Source organism: Anguilla rostrata, chromosome 3 (assembly GCF_018555375.3).
Source record: "Anguilla rostrata isolate EN2019 chromosome 3, ASM1855537v3, whole genome shotgun sequence".
NCBI classification, from domain to species: domain Eukaryota; kingdom Metazoa; phylum Chordata; class Actinopteri; order Anguilliformes; family Anguillidae; genus Anguilla; species Anguilla rostrata.
In genome coordinates, this window is record NC_057935.1 from 22,334,299 (window position 1) to 22,349,073 (window position 14,775).

General features: G+C 40.7%; 2 protein-coding genes across 3 annotated transcripts; one reads left to right on the forward strand and one right to left on the reverse strand.

The window, feature by feature from the left end:
* Positions 1 to 75: 75 nt before the first annotated feature.
* On the reverse strand, positions 76 to 6,026 carry LOC135250488 (intermediate filament protein ON3-like). Of its 2 annotated transcripts, none has more exons than XM_064326807.1 (9): positions 5,782 to 6,026; positions 3,716 to 3,924; positions 3,492 to 3,552; positions 2,730 to 2,825; positions 2,460 to 2,624; positions 1,755 to 1,880; positions 1,363 to 1,583; positions 1,228 to 1,280; positions 76 to 588 (listed from the first exon to the last, which is right to left on the reverse strand). In XM_064326807.1, the coding sequence occupies exons 1-9, from the start codon at positions 5,947 to 5,949 to the stop codon at positions 437 to 439; spliced, it is 1,251 nt and encodes a 416-aa protein (XP_064182877.1). In that variant the 5' UTR covers positions 5,950 to 6,026; the 3' UTR covers positions 76 to 436. The 2 variants fall into 2 exon arrangements, with proteins under 2 accessions (XP_064182877.1, XP_064182878.1); XM_064326808.1 differs by having other exon boundaries at positions 483 to 623.
* Positions 6,027 to 6,780: 754 nt separating this feature from the next.
* Positions 6,781 to 9,620, forward strand: LOC135250489 (keratin, type I cytoskeletal 18-like). The gene is made up of 7 exons (XM_064326809.1): positions 6,781 to 7,261; positions 7,567 to 7,649; positions 7,978 to 8,134; positions 8,230 to 8,394; positions 8,563 to 8,688; positions 8,824 to 9,050; positions 9,366 to 9,620. The coding sequence occupies exons 1-7, from the start codon at positions 6,869 to 6,871 to the stop codon at positions 9,388 to 9,390; spliced, it is 1,176 nt and encodes a 391-aa protein (XP_064182879.1). The 5' UTR covers positions 6,781 to 6,868; the 3' UTR covers positions 9,391 to 9,620.
* Positions 9,621 to 14,775: the final 5,155 nt, after the last annotated feature.

The window sequence follows — 14,775 nt, forward strand, 5'->3', positions numbered from 1 at the left end:
GTAAAAAAATGTTACTTTATCATGAACACACACACACACACACACAACAAATGAACTCACAGAAGGCGCAACACATTCCTGTCACCAGTAATCCCTTTTATTTTTCACAGGACATTTCAGTTGTTCTGAAAATCTTTGATTACAGCATACAAATAAAAACCCACCACACTTACAAAATCTGTCTGTTTTATCTTGAAACAATTCCCAAGAAAAGTTGTGCGCATTCAAGTCATTGTCCCCAAATTATACTCGTAAGCAAAACACAGATAGAGCTGAACAGGCAGAACAATCAAACAATCTTCTCCCAAACAACAAATATTTCTTGTACTGAGCATTCAAACCAATACACAGACTAATGCCAGGGCCCCTTTAAGGTGAGAGATAAGGGGGGGTGTAGTACACATATGGAGGGTGTGATTTTTTGTCAGATCTTGTGTTACTCCTCAGAGATGTGATTGCTCTCTGAGACAATCTTTCCATCCTTAGTCTCAATGGTTTTGATCAGGATGGTTTTCTTGGGGGTCTTATTAGGGGGAGGTTGGGTGGCTTTATGGGGTTCCTGACGTCGCTGGGATGGTGGCCGGTCGTCTGCATAAGCAAGGCAGGGTTTTGTTTTTAGAAATCTGAGCAAAAAATGAGACAAGTTTGTTTTAGCAGGCTGTCACTTCAGCACACCCGCCCCCGACAGCACATTTATGACATCATCCTAGAGAATGTGACATCAGCATTTATGACAGCCAACAGAGCATGAAGGAAGAGTGAAGTGTGATGACTGAGTATCAGCTCTGTTCATTGATTAAATCAGTCTGTATTAAACCTGTATGCGTTAAATGTTAAGCCTGTATGAATAAAGCCCATATGAACTAAAACCTGTATGAATTAAACCTGTATGTATCAAACCTGTATGAATTAAGCCTATAAGTATTAAACCTGTAAACTAGTATGTATTAAACTTGCAAACCTTAATGTGTTAAGCCTGTTTGTATTAAACCTGTATGAATTAAACATGTATGAAACCTGTGTGTATTAAACCTATAACTTGTTTAACAATGCCTGCTAAATGCCTAAATGTAAATGTGAATATTGAATGGGATGCTCAGGGAATCCATCGATAGGGGCTGCTCTGACCATCATGAGAATGAACTACTGGAATTGCTATAGTGGCTTTATAGTACCTCTCAGAGAGGATCAGTGACTGAACTGTCATAAAATAAGCAATGTTCTTACCCAACTTGTTGTTAGGGTTACGCCGAGCTGGAGCTTTGTTCTGGTTGGCCAGTCTACACAAAGAAGAGAGAGAGTGTGTATTTCTGAGCTGAACCCCACACAGGCGCACTGTGTACATGTCCCCCTGCCCCTTACCTCATCTCCTCCCCTTCCAGAAGCTTCTTGTAGGTGGCAATCTCAATGTCCAAGGCCAGCTTGAGGTTCATGAGCTCGTGGTACTCGCGAACCTGAAGCGCCATGTCATGCTTGGCCTTCTTTAGTGCCTTCTCCAGTAGGCGGATTTGGACCAGGGCATCCTCCCGTGCCTGCTCTCCCTGGCGCTCGGTGTCCGTGATCGCTTTTTCCAGGTTCTCTTTCTGGAGTGAGTGACAGTGGAAAGGGAGGGGAGGGGGTGAAAATAGACAAAAAGGGTAAAGGAAGTGGTCAGACAAAAGGGGGAGGAGATGGGATGGGGGTGGGGGCTTGGGGGGGGGGGGGTCAGGGGTAGGGTACCACTACTGTCTCTGTTGGAGTGCACACTGACTCACCTGTCTCTTCAGGGCATCGATCTCTGCGTTTAGCCTCTGAATGAGACGCTGTAACTCAGCGATTTCCTTCCTCACGTCTCGCAGATCCTGCTCATGTTTCCCTGCTTCCTGAGAAATGTCATTAATCTGGAACAGGAGGAAGAATGGCCTCAGCATACAGGACATTGTGCATTGTGAAATTTGTCAGTACATTTTGTATACACATTTTTATATGTCCTTGGTCATGCCACTGCATGGATATTTATAAAATGTGTTGAATTTGAGAGATTTGACTAGAAGAGTAGAGAAACATAAATTTCAGTGTTAGGCTGGAAACATACTTAAATTTTTCTTGCACTACGTACACATGAAGTGGTTGCGTCCCAGGCGACATTGTTCACATACTTGTCTGCTTACTTTTTGTCTGACTGGAGGTTTAAAAGGTATATCCACTAGGGGGCAGATCAGGACTTCTGTTTAAATGATTCCACCATCCTTCCTGGCTTCCTAGCATCTGTTATGCCTCAAGGCATAACAGGTATACTGCCCCCACAGTTTACACGGGTATTGCACCTTGCATATACATAGCGTTCATTTTTGAGGAAATGTGCAAAGAACGCTCTGAATGACTGCATGATATGCATGACCACAATCTCAAGTATGTTTCCAGCCTTAAGAGTGCAGAGCTGCGCTTCTGCTTAGCCTGCAGCGGCTCGTGTAGCTTACCCTCTTTTTCTGCCAGAGTTCAGCCTCCTCTCGGCCACGGGCTGCCATCGCCTCGTATTGGGCCTTGACCTCGTCGATGATCTCATTCATGTCCAGGGCCCGCACGTTGTCCACCTCCAGGATCACCGTGTCATTCTGCACCTGGGACTGTAACTCCTTGATTTCCTGATCAGAGAGAAAAAATAGCCAGTCAGGGAGGGAGGAGCATGTCCAGAAAAATAAAATCCCTGTATCCCTGTAAGTGAAGCTCTCATCAAACTGGAGATTTACCTCATCATAGCCACGCTTCAGAAAGTCCAGTTCACTCATCAGGTCCTCCAGCTCCAACTCTAGGTCCACCTTTTGCAGATACACGTCATCCACGTCCTGAAAGACCAGATTAAAAACATAGTTCCTTTTCTCAGAAAACACTAACTACAGACCTCCTATCTTCAGAAAACACAGACTGTTCACAGCACTATATTCTAGTACTAAGACTACATATCATATCCCTCAAATGTTGAGAAATTCCATGATATTTGGCAAGTTTGGCCCTGAAGGAGTCTCTAGCTTCAAAGCAAATTCCAATAAGTTATTTTAAGCATCTATTAACAGTCACACCATTCGGAATAAACAGTAGTGAATTGAAGGTTTGGAGTTCAAAACAACAAACTAAAGTATACACAGGAGATAGTTTGCTAGATTTATAGCCCATTGTTAAGGAAATGACAGTGTATAGGAAAACAGCTAAAGGCTAGAGCTAAAGGCTTAATCATGTGTTTCTGCCATGGACACCTGGATTGCAGGTAAGAAAATGGCACTCAGTGAGTGCAACAGTGATTACAACCAGACTCAACAAAAAAGAAGTATTTCAGCTCTGTCAATAAATCTATCATGAGAGATACCCTAACACCCGCGTGAGGAACATCCATTCACTGAATGAACAGAGTGCTGAATTGACGGAAACCAATGTTTTCTGATTACTAGAATAAGAGATACAAACAATTCCAAGATATAAATGTACAGCAAGGAAATGACAGCAGATTCTCATACCTTCTTGGTGATAACAAAATCATTTTCTGCCTCAGTCTTTCCGTGCATTTCATCTTGATATCTGTCAAATGCAGATTTCAGCAGGTCAAAGGGGAAACAGTGGTGAGCTGAAGTGTGTTAAATCATAACTATTTTTTTAACAGGACTTTTTTGTAAGTGCTTAGTTATGTATTCCCCCACGCTCACCCAGTTTGTGTACCTGTCTGCATAAGATTTTCATTCACCTTTTCTTGTTGTGGTCCACCTCGTTCTGAGTCCTGCCCAGTTCTGACAGAAGCTTCTGCCGGTCCAGGGCCAGCCCGTCGATCTGGCGCTGCAAGTTGTTGCTCAGTTCATCCACAATCTCTTTGATGTTGCCCTTATAGGACTCCTGCTCCAGGAGAATCTTCAGACGGGTCTCCAGAACCTTGTTCTGCTCTTCCAGGCGACGGACCTAGAACCCAGGACCAGTAAGAAGTCAAGGTCACTCTGGTGGAAAAGGAGCACTGAGGAAAAATAGCCATGCTGTTCCTACTGACAGACTCCGCAGCAAAGCAAACAAAACAATAGAATAAGACCAGTGGGTGAACTGAATTTCAATAAAACATCTCAATCTCAAGAATCTCATTAGTAAAACCTGGATTTAACAAACCCTAATTTGATTTACAATTAAATGCAGTTGTTTTATTTGGTAAACATGTTTTACTTTGTAAACATGATTTTGCAATGATCAAAAGTAACTCACCAGACTATGTTCGTGAATTAAAAAACATACCACCCTACAACACCAAGTAAACTGGGCCCAGAGAAATAACTAGATTGTTATTTCTCTCATCCACCACAAATGAGTCCATAGAAGCACTATTTATAGCCACTGGACAAACAATCATGAGGCTAATTACAACAAATATCTCAGTTAATCATTTAATTACCACTTGATCGGGCCCAAGAGAACAGTACGATATTTTATTATATTTATAATGCCCGAACTTCATCTGCCATTGACAATGCAGAGCGCTCAGTATGTACACATATGAACATGCAGAACCAAAAGATGGTTATGGATGGCCGTGGTATAATATAGGAAAGTGATCCTGGGGATGTTGCTCACACTCCTACTTCTGGTTTTGGAGAAATTATAATCACGGACATTTTCTTTCAGAACCTTTAAGCAAATTTGCCTCCGCGTCGTGCTCACTGAAAGTCCAATACAAATATATCAATTTCGTGCCATCATGGATTAAAATCTATCCTTCTAAAAAATTTTTTTTGATCCAGTAGGAGTCGCTCTTGGTCAATATAAAGCGTTTATGCCCGCGCGCAACTGTGACCGACAGGTGCGTCTTGTCTGTAAACTGACTATAAAGCTGAGTTATTTGTCTAGCAAGGTTACCAGGCTCATATTGAAACAAAGGCTTGTATTAAATTCTTACTGGTCCCTTTGCCTAATAGCCATTTAGTAGGCCTTGTCTATACAGCCACTGAGCAAATACTTCAGAATAATAAATACAAGCTACTTCCATTAAATTTCTTTACTCAACTTGGTTTACACCGAGTTCAAGTCAGTCTGTTAGCTTCAAAATCATCTAGTGGCAACTTCAAGAGCAGACACTTCACATACTATGCGAATGGATACATTCATACATTTCCAATCCATAATTCAGGAATTGTTTTCCGCGCTTTCTGGCGTTCACCTCTCACATGTGTCTTTAATTATAGGCTTTCATAATAGCCTGACGAATATCTTAAAATAATTTTGATTCAGTGGACGATGTTGGAAATCAAAGGACTGTTAAGAGAGTCGCAGACCAAGATTCTTTTTCAGTAGTTTTACGATGCTTGGACAATGCATGCTTTTTTAAAATTTTTTTGGAAAACATGTAACCAGATTACAATCACTTCACTACTGACACTTCAGTAAGAAAGGAAGCAGAGCGCCGCCGTTCTGTTATCCAGAATATGATTTGGCAGAATATATAGCCTACCTACTCTGGTAATGCTGTCTGGATAGACGACTATAATGATCTAAAATAAATCCTCTGAACAAATGAAGTCAATAAATAAAATCGAACAATAAGTAATAATAATTACCATTAGTAAAATGTATTGTATAAGTAGTATGGTTAGTAACAGTGGAGCTGTATGGCAATGCAATATATGTTTTGTCTAATTGAATATAAACCTAACAATTGGCAATGATCAGCGAACTATCAGATTTTTTTTTCGTTGACAGAAGAATACAGAAGAATAACACTGCATAATGCACTGCCCATATGCATGCGTAAACTTTGAAAATCAAGGGGACACTGACCTTCTCGATGAAATCAACAAATTTGTCGTTCAGCCCAACAATCTGGTCTTTCTCATGGGACTTGTTCTGATGGTCGCGTGGGTCAACCTCGTTGCGGGAGTTATTCTTCAGAAGAGTAGGGTTCGTCTTTAAACCGCTGCGAGGAGTGCTTGGTTTAGTACTAGCCATCTTGTTAAAAAAGCTTGATGTTCTGGGTGAAATGATGCACAAGTAAGACACCTAAGCCCCACGACGACACAGTGTCAACGCTGTAGGGCTATATAAAGCGCTGCGGGGACCTCCTCTCATGAATTATTCAGTCTCTGAGTTCCGCGGCCTACCCCTTGCTAAACTGGATTTTTTTTGTAGCCCACTAAAAATTTCTCACAAGACTAAATATGCGATAACTACCATCTACCGTAGAATTTGCGTACCAATTGCAGGTATAGCCTACTTGTGTCCAACCTCCAACCTCATATGAAATACACTGAAATTCATGAGCTCATACGTATGTACAATTAGGATTACGAGGTCAGAAATGCCCCCTGCATCTGGTGCTTGATGAAATAGCTTTTAAGACAAAATCATCCCTACTGCTTTCTTTATTCGTGTCAGTGTGGCTTCTATGCAATAAAATAAATATATTATTAACAGAAATCAATATTCGAAAATCAATGATAGGATAAAATCACTAAAGAAAAAAAAAAAAAATAGAAAAAACCTTACGACCAGAAAATAAACCAAATCTATAATAAAACATTTAAATACAATATTAATTAACATCTCACATTTTCACTTTTTCTTGGACACAGAACTGAAGTAGAAAAATAAGAGTGTTACTCTAAATTGTAACATCAGTTTTCATTGGAGCAATTAAAAAAAAAAAAAAAACCAGCTCAAGAAGTTGAACATGAAAGCAATCTTAACCCTGGAGGGCAGAGGCGTTTCCTCATTCCATAGCTCATTCTTCTGAATGTCGGGCGACGTGGTAATACTGCAAACAGCAGTATAAATAGGGCTCTTCAACTCCATCATCACACACCTGCGCACCTACTCACTCTAGTTGCGCTACTTCTCTCTCGGTGAAGACACCTAAATTTCACTCATCATGTCTAAAACCGCTCCCCGCAACTTCTCCAGCGCGAGCGCCTCGGCCCCCAAGTCCCAAAGGGGGCCACGCTCCAGCGCAGGAAGCATGTTTGGGGGAGCTGGTGGGACAGGCGCGCGCGCCTCTGTGTCCACTCTTCAAGGTCTTGAGAACGCGCTGCGCCCGAACAATCAGCCGAACAACAACACTTCGGCTGCCCCTGCGGCAGGCGGCAAAGAAACCATGAAGGGCTTGAACGAGCGTCTGGACAAGTATCTGTCCAGAGTGCGAATGCTGGAGAATTCCAACAAAAATCTGGAAGACCAAATTAAAGAGATCTTGTTGAAGAGAGGAATCACAAATGAACGAGACTGGGACGCTATCGAGACGCCGCTGGAAGATCTCAGGAAACAGGTTAACAAATATATTACGTCACTTATCCTTCTGTTGAATATATTGCTACTTTATTTTTTCCCTGTAATGGATTAGCCTATAAATAAATCACGAAACGCCAAATTGTAGTTACTACTTAAAATGATACAGTTTATGTAGGCTACAGTTAAAATGCAACATTTCTGTGGAATGTGAATTTTATTACGTCTAATATGAATTGTGAAACATTAATAATTTATTTATCTTTAACTATCCACTGTGTAATGTGTTAATAATTGTCCGTTTCCTGATATCAGGAACAGTAATTCAACAGTATTCTTTTGCAGATTCGAGATATGACTATGGAAAATGCCCGTCTCCTGTTGCGGATTGACAACTCTAGGCTGGCCTCCGACGACTTCAAAGTCAAGTGAGACATTTGAGCTTCGGTTAATTTATTGCAGCATTAAACTAAAAAAAGAAAAGAAAAAAAAAAAACGATGAGCGCACCGCTTTCACAAAGTATCGCTGAGATTTTGTTGAAAACCCGTTTTCATCATACTTACTGACTGATTTGTGTAAATGGTTAGATCAAAGTATTGGCCACTCCCGGCGAATTAATGTCATCATTCCGTTTGGAATCTGATAGGCTATTTTTGTCTTAATTTGATTAAATACGATATTTAAATTTTGCCCTGCGAACGGCGACGTTATTACAAACGCAAAATATGTGCAGCTAAGTGGAGCTCCTCCTGCAGGGCTGATACTGAGCAGGCCACGCGGCTGGGTGTTGAGAAGGACGTCGCTGGCCTGCGCAAGATCATCGATGACTCGAACATTAACCGTCTGCAGGTGGAGAGCCAGATCGAGTCTATAAGAGAGGAGATAGCATATCTGAAAAAGAGCCACGAGGAGGTAGCACACAACATCACATCCCCTCTGTACCTCTCCACTCAAAATAATGCAGAAAATATTGCTGATTTACTCTGATGCTGTGCCCGCCCTTGCAGGAAGTTGCTGACCTGCGCGACCAGATCAAGGATTCCAAAGTCACGGTGCAGATGGATTCCCGCAAGGGAAATGATCTGAGCGACATCATCGCCAAGATCCGCCAGCAGTACGAGAAAGTGGCAGAGAAGAACCGCGAGGAGACAGAAGCCTGGTATCAGGGCAAGGTGAAGTGGGCCGAACCGTGCCACAGTGATGGCATCACAATATGTCATGACTTCCTGCTTGGACTGCTAGAGTTCCCCCAGAGAGTGCCTCGTCTGATTACATTTTTTTCAGTGAGAGGAAATAAAGCGAGATAGTGAATAATATTTCTCTGTCACTCTCATTTACAGTTTGACAACATGAAGGCTGGGGTCATTGAGAACACGGAGACCATACAGAAGGAGCGGAATCTGCTGAACGAACTGCGGAGGCAGAGACAGTCCCTGGAGATTGACTTGCAGGCCCTTTACACCATGGTGACTCCCCTGCCCCACTCTTTAGGCTACGGATGTGCTACGGATAAACATAGTTACGCACATCGGTGTGCAGCCCATCTGTTTATGTGGCTACTCATAGGGGGGCACCTTTGACGTCTCTGTCTGTCTCTACAGATTCAGTCCCTGGAGAAGACCTTGAATGAGACGGAGAACCGCAACGGGCTGTTGATGAGCCAGCTGAACGAGCGGATCCTGAGGCTGGAGGGGGAGCTGGGCCAGGTCCGGGCCCAGATGGAGCGCCAGGCTGCTGACTACCAGGCGCTGCTCAATGTGAAGATGAAGCTGGAGGCGGAGATCGCCAAATACAGGCACCTGCTGGAGGGCCTCCCTGATGACGACAGGTGAGGCCTGGGCGGACAGGTGGATGAGGGATGCGGCTTTTGACCCTGTGACCTTGAGAGCGCTCCCATTCACAGATACACATATATGCACCCCCATATTTACATACATATATCTTCACGGTGCGCCCCCATGCACTCATACTTATGCACCCCTCCACGCACATACGTATACATGCATGCACCCCGACACAGACGTTCACACATATATGCGTGCATGCACGCACATACAAGTGCATATACTGTACATAATTACGCACTTATTCTTACGCACACTGCTGAGAGTAATCTCACCCCTCCTCTCACTCTTTTCCCCAGTCCTGTGATAAAGAATGAAAAGTGAGTGGTTCCGACAGCAGCCAGAAGGTGGAGCCCCTGAGCAAAGCAGTAGGAAGAGCAAGGAGGCAGAGAATATTCAGCAAAGGAAGAAGGCACTGGAGTGACCCACGCCTGTCCTGGATGCTCAACAATCACCTTTACCCAATGCCCGTGCATATGCTATGCGGGCCTCTTATACAGAATGTGAACCCATCTGTTCTTTTATGATCAATAAATAAGTGCTTTCCCATCTAACTTCTTGTGTTGTCTCATCATTTTCATCACTGAATTACCATAGGTTTCTAAAATGTTTTCTTTCTCCCAGAAAACAGCCCCATTCACTGAGCATGCATTCTTTGTCTGTAACCCCTAGGGGTGTGACTACCATTGAGGACACCAAGATCATATCCTCGGTATTTATCTTCATGTCCATTTCCAAAGCCTATCATTAATGTCATTATTTAGTGTGAACATCAGTTGCAATTATTTTAGGAAGGCATTGAATGGCCTTTCATATTTTCTCAAAGCCTTATTTAGTGGCATATGTACAGCATTTAGACCCTAAAATGCACCCTCAATCACTAGATCACTAAAATGAATGGAAAAAAAGACCATACCCCAGCCTAACCTTGCACCCCCACCACACTTCACCCCACCACAGCCGAGTCTCTTGACCTCAGTACTTTGTAGGTCATGGTTACGCCCCTGGTAACCATGAAAGCACAAGTTGGCTCATGCATAAAATGAATATGATTCATCCCACAGCTGCCCAGGGGTCAGCCATACACCTGGTGCCAGTAAAGCAGGCACAAATAGGGGTGCAACTGACAAAACTTCAAAAATAAATAGATAAAAATAAACAAGCATCTACAATAAATGACCATTCAAAACCTCACACACAGCTAAAAGCAAGTTTATTAATATACATCATGTAGGTCAATTGTACAATTCAAAGCTAGGCTTAGATCCTCCCTGTCAATTCTGTATCTTCACTCTTTATAAAATGGATAGGCAATAGGATGGGGATACACAACATCAGTAACTGAAGCTACATCAGCATGCCGGTTCGTAGCCTTATTTTGGGTCATGCACCCCTTTACACCCTTATGACCCCCCTCCCCAGAAGAATGCACTGCTATCAACCAGGTGGAGTGGTGTGGGTGGGTGGGGGGGGGGGGGGGACTATTTCATACGTGGCATGTACTGTATAATATATTCCCTTTTCACCTCTCTTCCTATTCTAAGTAACAGACAGGATGTACATAATTTGGCAAGCCTGATATGTGAACTGTGGAGGCTGACATCACATGCTTCTGAGAGCGCATGCTTGTGTGTGCTCACCAGGCGGTGACAAGCCTTGCAGTGTGAGCCTGATTGGGCATTCCAAACTGAGGAGAAAAGGGGAAAAACATTTAAAAAAAAACGAAATTTCAATCAAATAAGAATGAAAGTGAAACTGAATATATACCCAAATGTAGGGTATCATGAACAGGTTTTGGAGTACATTTTAGAACCAAGTACTTCAGTAAATATGAGCAAACAGAGACAAGTGGGTCCACTGGCTGTAGGTAATGAATCTCTGATGACTGGGACCAGCCAAGGGAGACAAATAAAATTTCCCACCGCCTACTTCAAACAATATACTACCTGTAAAACTGCAGGCAGAGTATTTATTAACCAGAATGTAGTAGAATAGAAAAGCATTGTTCTTCAGTTCTTTTCAAAGGTCTTTTTAATTTTTTTTTTTTACAAAGTTTGGACACTGGGAACTTGGATTTTATCTGTCAGTAACAATATGGAAATCACTCCCCTGGCTAATATCACAAGTATCAGACTTCCCTGACATCCCTGAGTCACAGGCACCAAGACACTGACATTTACATTCTTCCGTAATTGTTGGTTATGGAAGACCTTCGCATTTGAGTAAACCTCAAATATAAGAGAACAGCTGTAAATTCAATGCTATCATTTAATGCAGTTAATTTCAACATTTTACCTTTAGGCATTTAATAAATGTTCTTATCCAGACCAATGTACATGAGTCTTTAGTAATTTTGTTGGGTGTTGAAACAAATGCACAAGTACCAACATTGATTATTTTAATTATTTTTTATTAAATTTAAGTCTACTGTTAACTGCAATATACCCACAAATACAAGGAAAACGTTTCAGCTTTTGCCTTCCAAAGCAAATATAGAATGTAGTTTCCATTGTACATAACATCACATCATTTCAATCGTGACATCAAAACACAAATTGATTTATTAGTCAATCAGTATTTCACACAATCTGTTTGAATGCATTATGTCTTTTATATCTGCGTACAAGAACAATTCAAAATAGTATTTGCATTTACACACACACACACACGCACACACACACAGATGCACAAATGTTCCCCTTAAACACATAGATCACTCAGATGACATTAAAGAGTTGGCACATCCTGGGTCACTTACCTGCCTCAGGTGAAACTCTGAAATGTCTGTGTTGCCTCTTTAACAGCTCAGGAAAGAGGAGTGACAGTAAGAATCTACCAGGACATACCAGTCACAAGGAATGGCTATTAATGCTATAAAAGGCTGAAGTGTAATTTCATCCACAACACTTAAGTTAACAACCAGAACTGCAATTCTATGGTATGCAGAATATTTGGTGCCGATATAAAATTACTAAAAAATGTCCAAGTCAAGCAGGTTTTATAATGATACACCATGATCTTTGAGCCTCTTAACATCAAAAGAAAAAGGAAAATTGCAGCATTGCAATGCTGGTAATTACAACAGGGTAACATTATTCATGGTTTGACAGAGGCATTTAACAGAAGCATCAACACTAATAGTTCCTTGCAGCAATAAATAACAAGCCACGTTTTATAAACTACTCACAGGCTGATCTCTGTCCTTTTAATGAATTGTAGATGATCTTCAAAATGGCTTTGTTTATATTTACAAATCACAATAACACGCCCAACATTGTCTCAAGTTCTTGCATTTCTTTCATGGCTATAAATCGTCCTCATAAAATACATGTCTTCAGTGGCCATCCATTCCGCACGCAACCATAAACCTCTGAAAAACATATTTGATATGAAATTCTGAATTTGAATTTGAAGTACGTGAAAGTTAATAAAAACAAAAAGGCTTCAATATCTTGTAGTGTCAGGGTTTTTCTATATTTTTTTGTAGTTTTGTAGACTTTTGTTTGAACCTGGACAACACTTTCATATTTAGGCTGAAACAGCATTTAGATTTATTTAGCACACTGTTCAGGAGAGAAAGAACAGTTGATCACATCATATAATAAATTCAGTTCCACCTTGTGTAATGCTAACACATGTAAGTACCGTAATATTCATTTTTATAAAGAGTTCAAACACAATAACCTAAGCACATACTGATGCAAATCATAAAATGTTGAAATTTCAGAAATATAAGAACTATAACTTTGATTTATTAATTTGTTCATTTACTCACTGTACCCTACACCCTCAGTGTACCACACTTCCTCTCTGTACCCTACACCCTGAATGTACCACATTGACACATCACCCTGCAATTTTCCAAAATCGTGTCTATATGCACGACACGCATATACTGTATAAGAAACCCTATCTATATGGGACCATTTAATCACCTTTAGAGCTGGCTAGTTTTATGCGACACAGATTGTTTGTACTGATGCAGAATGGTGAGTGCTTTTTATATGATCAGATACTTAAAGATTATGTCTCTGAATTTAACTCTCATGCTTGTTGCTTGAGGCATGATTGTGAAACATGAAAACTGTGAGTGAAAAATATGTCTAATGGGGGTCATTATTCATAAAGAATGATATCACAGAAAAGGAGCACTGATCACTTTTGCCTTTTATTTCATAATGAATTAAGGATAAAATATTTAAGAATGGCCCAGGGCTATCCAGGTTGAATACATAATATCCACTTAGACAGCAAGATATTTTTACAGAAGCAATTCTGATGAAGCACCTTGCTCAAGGGTGCAACAGCAATGCCCAGCCAAGGAACTGAAACTGCAACCTGTATGATACGATCTGAGTTCTCTACCCATCATACCTCACTGCTATTCGCACGCAGCTGATGTACGCTTCTCCTATGCAGAAGTGAAAAACATACATATTTTCGCATGGCTCCATGCCCCAGGGAAGAAATAGCTAGCCTGCTGTTTATTTATGGGCTACAGAATGGTGGCCTCCTTCTGCTACCACCCCTATAATTATCTGTGTCACAGGGCTGAATAGTCTCACAAAAGGAGACACGGAAAAAAGGAACATAGTCTCAGATGTGTTAAGCCGGTAGAATTGCTTTCACATTCTTTGGGTTTTTTTGAGTGGTGTTCTTTTAAGATATTAGTTACTATCTAAATTTCAATAGATGCTTGGGAATAGTGTAAATATGTATTTATTGATCTATTTATTTATTTATTATTTAATTTCTCTGCAAATAAATTGGTGCCAATCAACACCATGATTGAATGATGACTGATCATTTGGTGCACTAATGATGTATTGACTATTAATTGATCTGAGTTTACTACCAGAATGTACACAATGAGAAATATAATCTGAGCTCTTGCAAATCTAGCTTTGTGCCAAGCAAGCACACAGAAAACAAAAAATGAACAATACACATTAGCCAATTTCATGCTTTTCAAATGAATACAAGAAAATACAATTGGCCGGTCAAACAATTGCTTACTTTTTTTATCATGGCTTTTGGATGATAATATTTTAGTATTGTGTTTTATTGTCTATTCCTTTGCTCTTTAATTTTTGTCTGTATTACCTTGATAACTTCTGAGCTCAGTTTATATTTTTACTTGTATTATCTTTTTTTTTTTTAAATCCTAGAATTTGTATTGGTATTGTTTTACACTTTTATGTGATTCTATGTTAGCATTAAGTGCTTTGTGTTGCATTTAGCATAAGGTCCTAATAAAATAAATATGTATTATTCTTATTATTATTATTATTATTATTATTATTATTATTATTATTATTATTATCATAATTATTATCCATACATCCATACAATATCTATACCTGCTTATTCTGGGCAGAGTCACAGGGGGTGCTGGAGCCTATCCCAGCGTGCATTGGGTGAGAGGCAGGATTACACCCTGGTCAGGCCGCCAATTAATACTTTTGATTTGATTGATACGCCAGGTTGTACATATAGCAGGGGGTTTCAGTCCTGTAGCACCCCCTTGATACTGGAGGATGGAGCTGTAGATTTAAAAAGATCAGGAAACCACATGTCAATACATAGTAAAAATACCGTCAGATAATCCCATGACAAATTAAATTTTTTGGATATTTCACACACAAAAAACTTGGTTGCTCTTCGCATACAACGTAGACCACTGGTCATGAAATATTTCAGAATGGACCA

Bases quoted from the DNA above. Each gene is read 5' to 3' on its own strand.
- LOC135250488 (XM_064326807.1), bottom strand. From the start codon at position 5,949: ATGGCTAGTACTAAACCAAGCACTCCTCGCAGCGGTTTAAAGACGAAC. The intron at 2,625-2,729 runs GTAAATCTCCAG...CTCTCTGATCAG, and splicing joins TGAAGCGTGGCTATGATGAG to GAAATCAAGGAGTTACAGTC. The intron at 1,584-1,754 runs GTGAGTCAGTGT...CACTCACTCCAG, and splicing joins TCGATGCCCTGAAGAGACAG to AAAGAGAACCTGGAAAAAGC.
- LOC135250489 (XM_064326809.1), top strand. From the start codon at position 6,869: ATGTCTAAAACCGCTCCCCGCAACTTCTCCAGCGCGAGCGCCTCGGCC. The intron at 8,689-8,823 runs GTGACTCCCCTG...CTGTCTCTACAG, and splicing joins TGCAGGCCCTTTACACCATG to ATTCAGTCCCTGGAGAAGAC. The intron at 9,051-9,365 runs GTGAGGCCTGGG...TCTTTTCCCCAG, and splicing joins GGCCTCCCTGATGACGACAG to TCCTGTGATAAAGAATGAAA.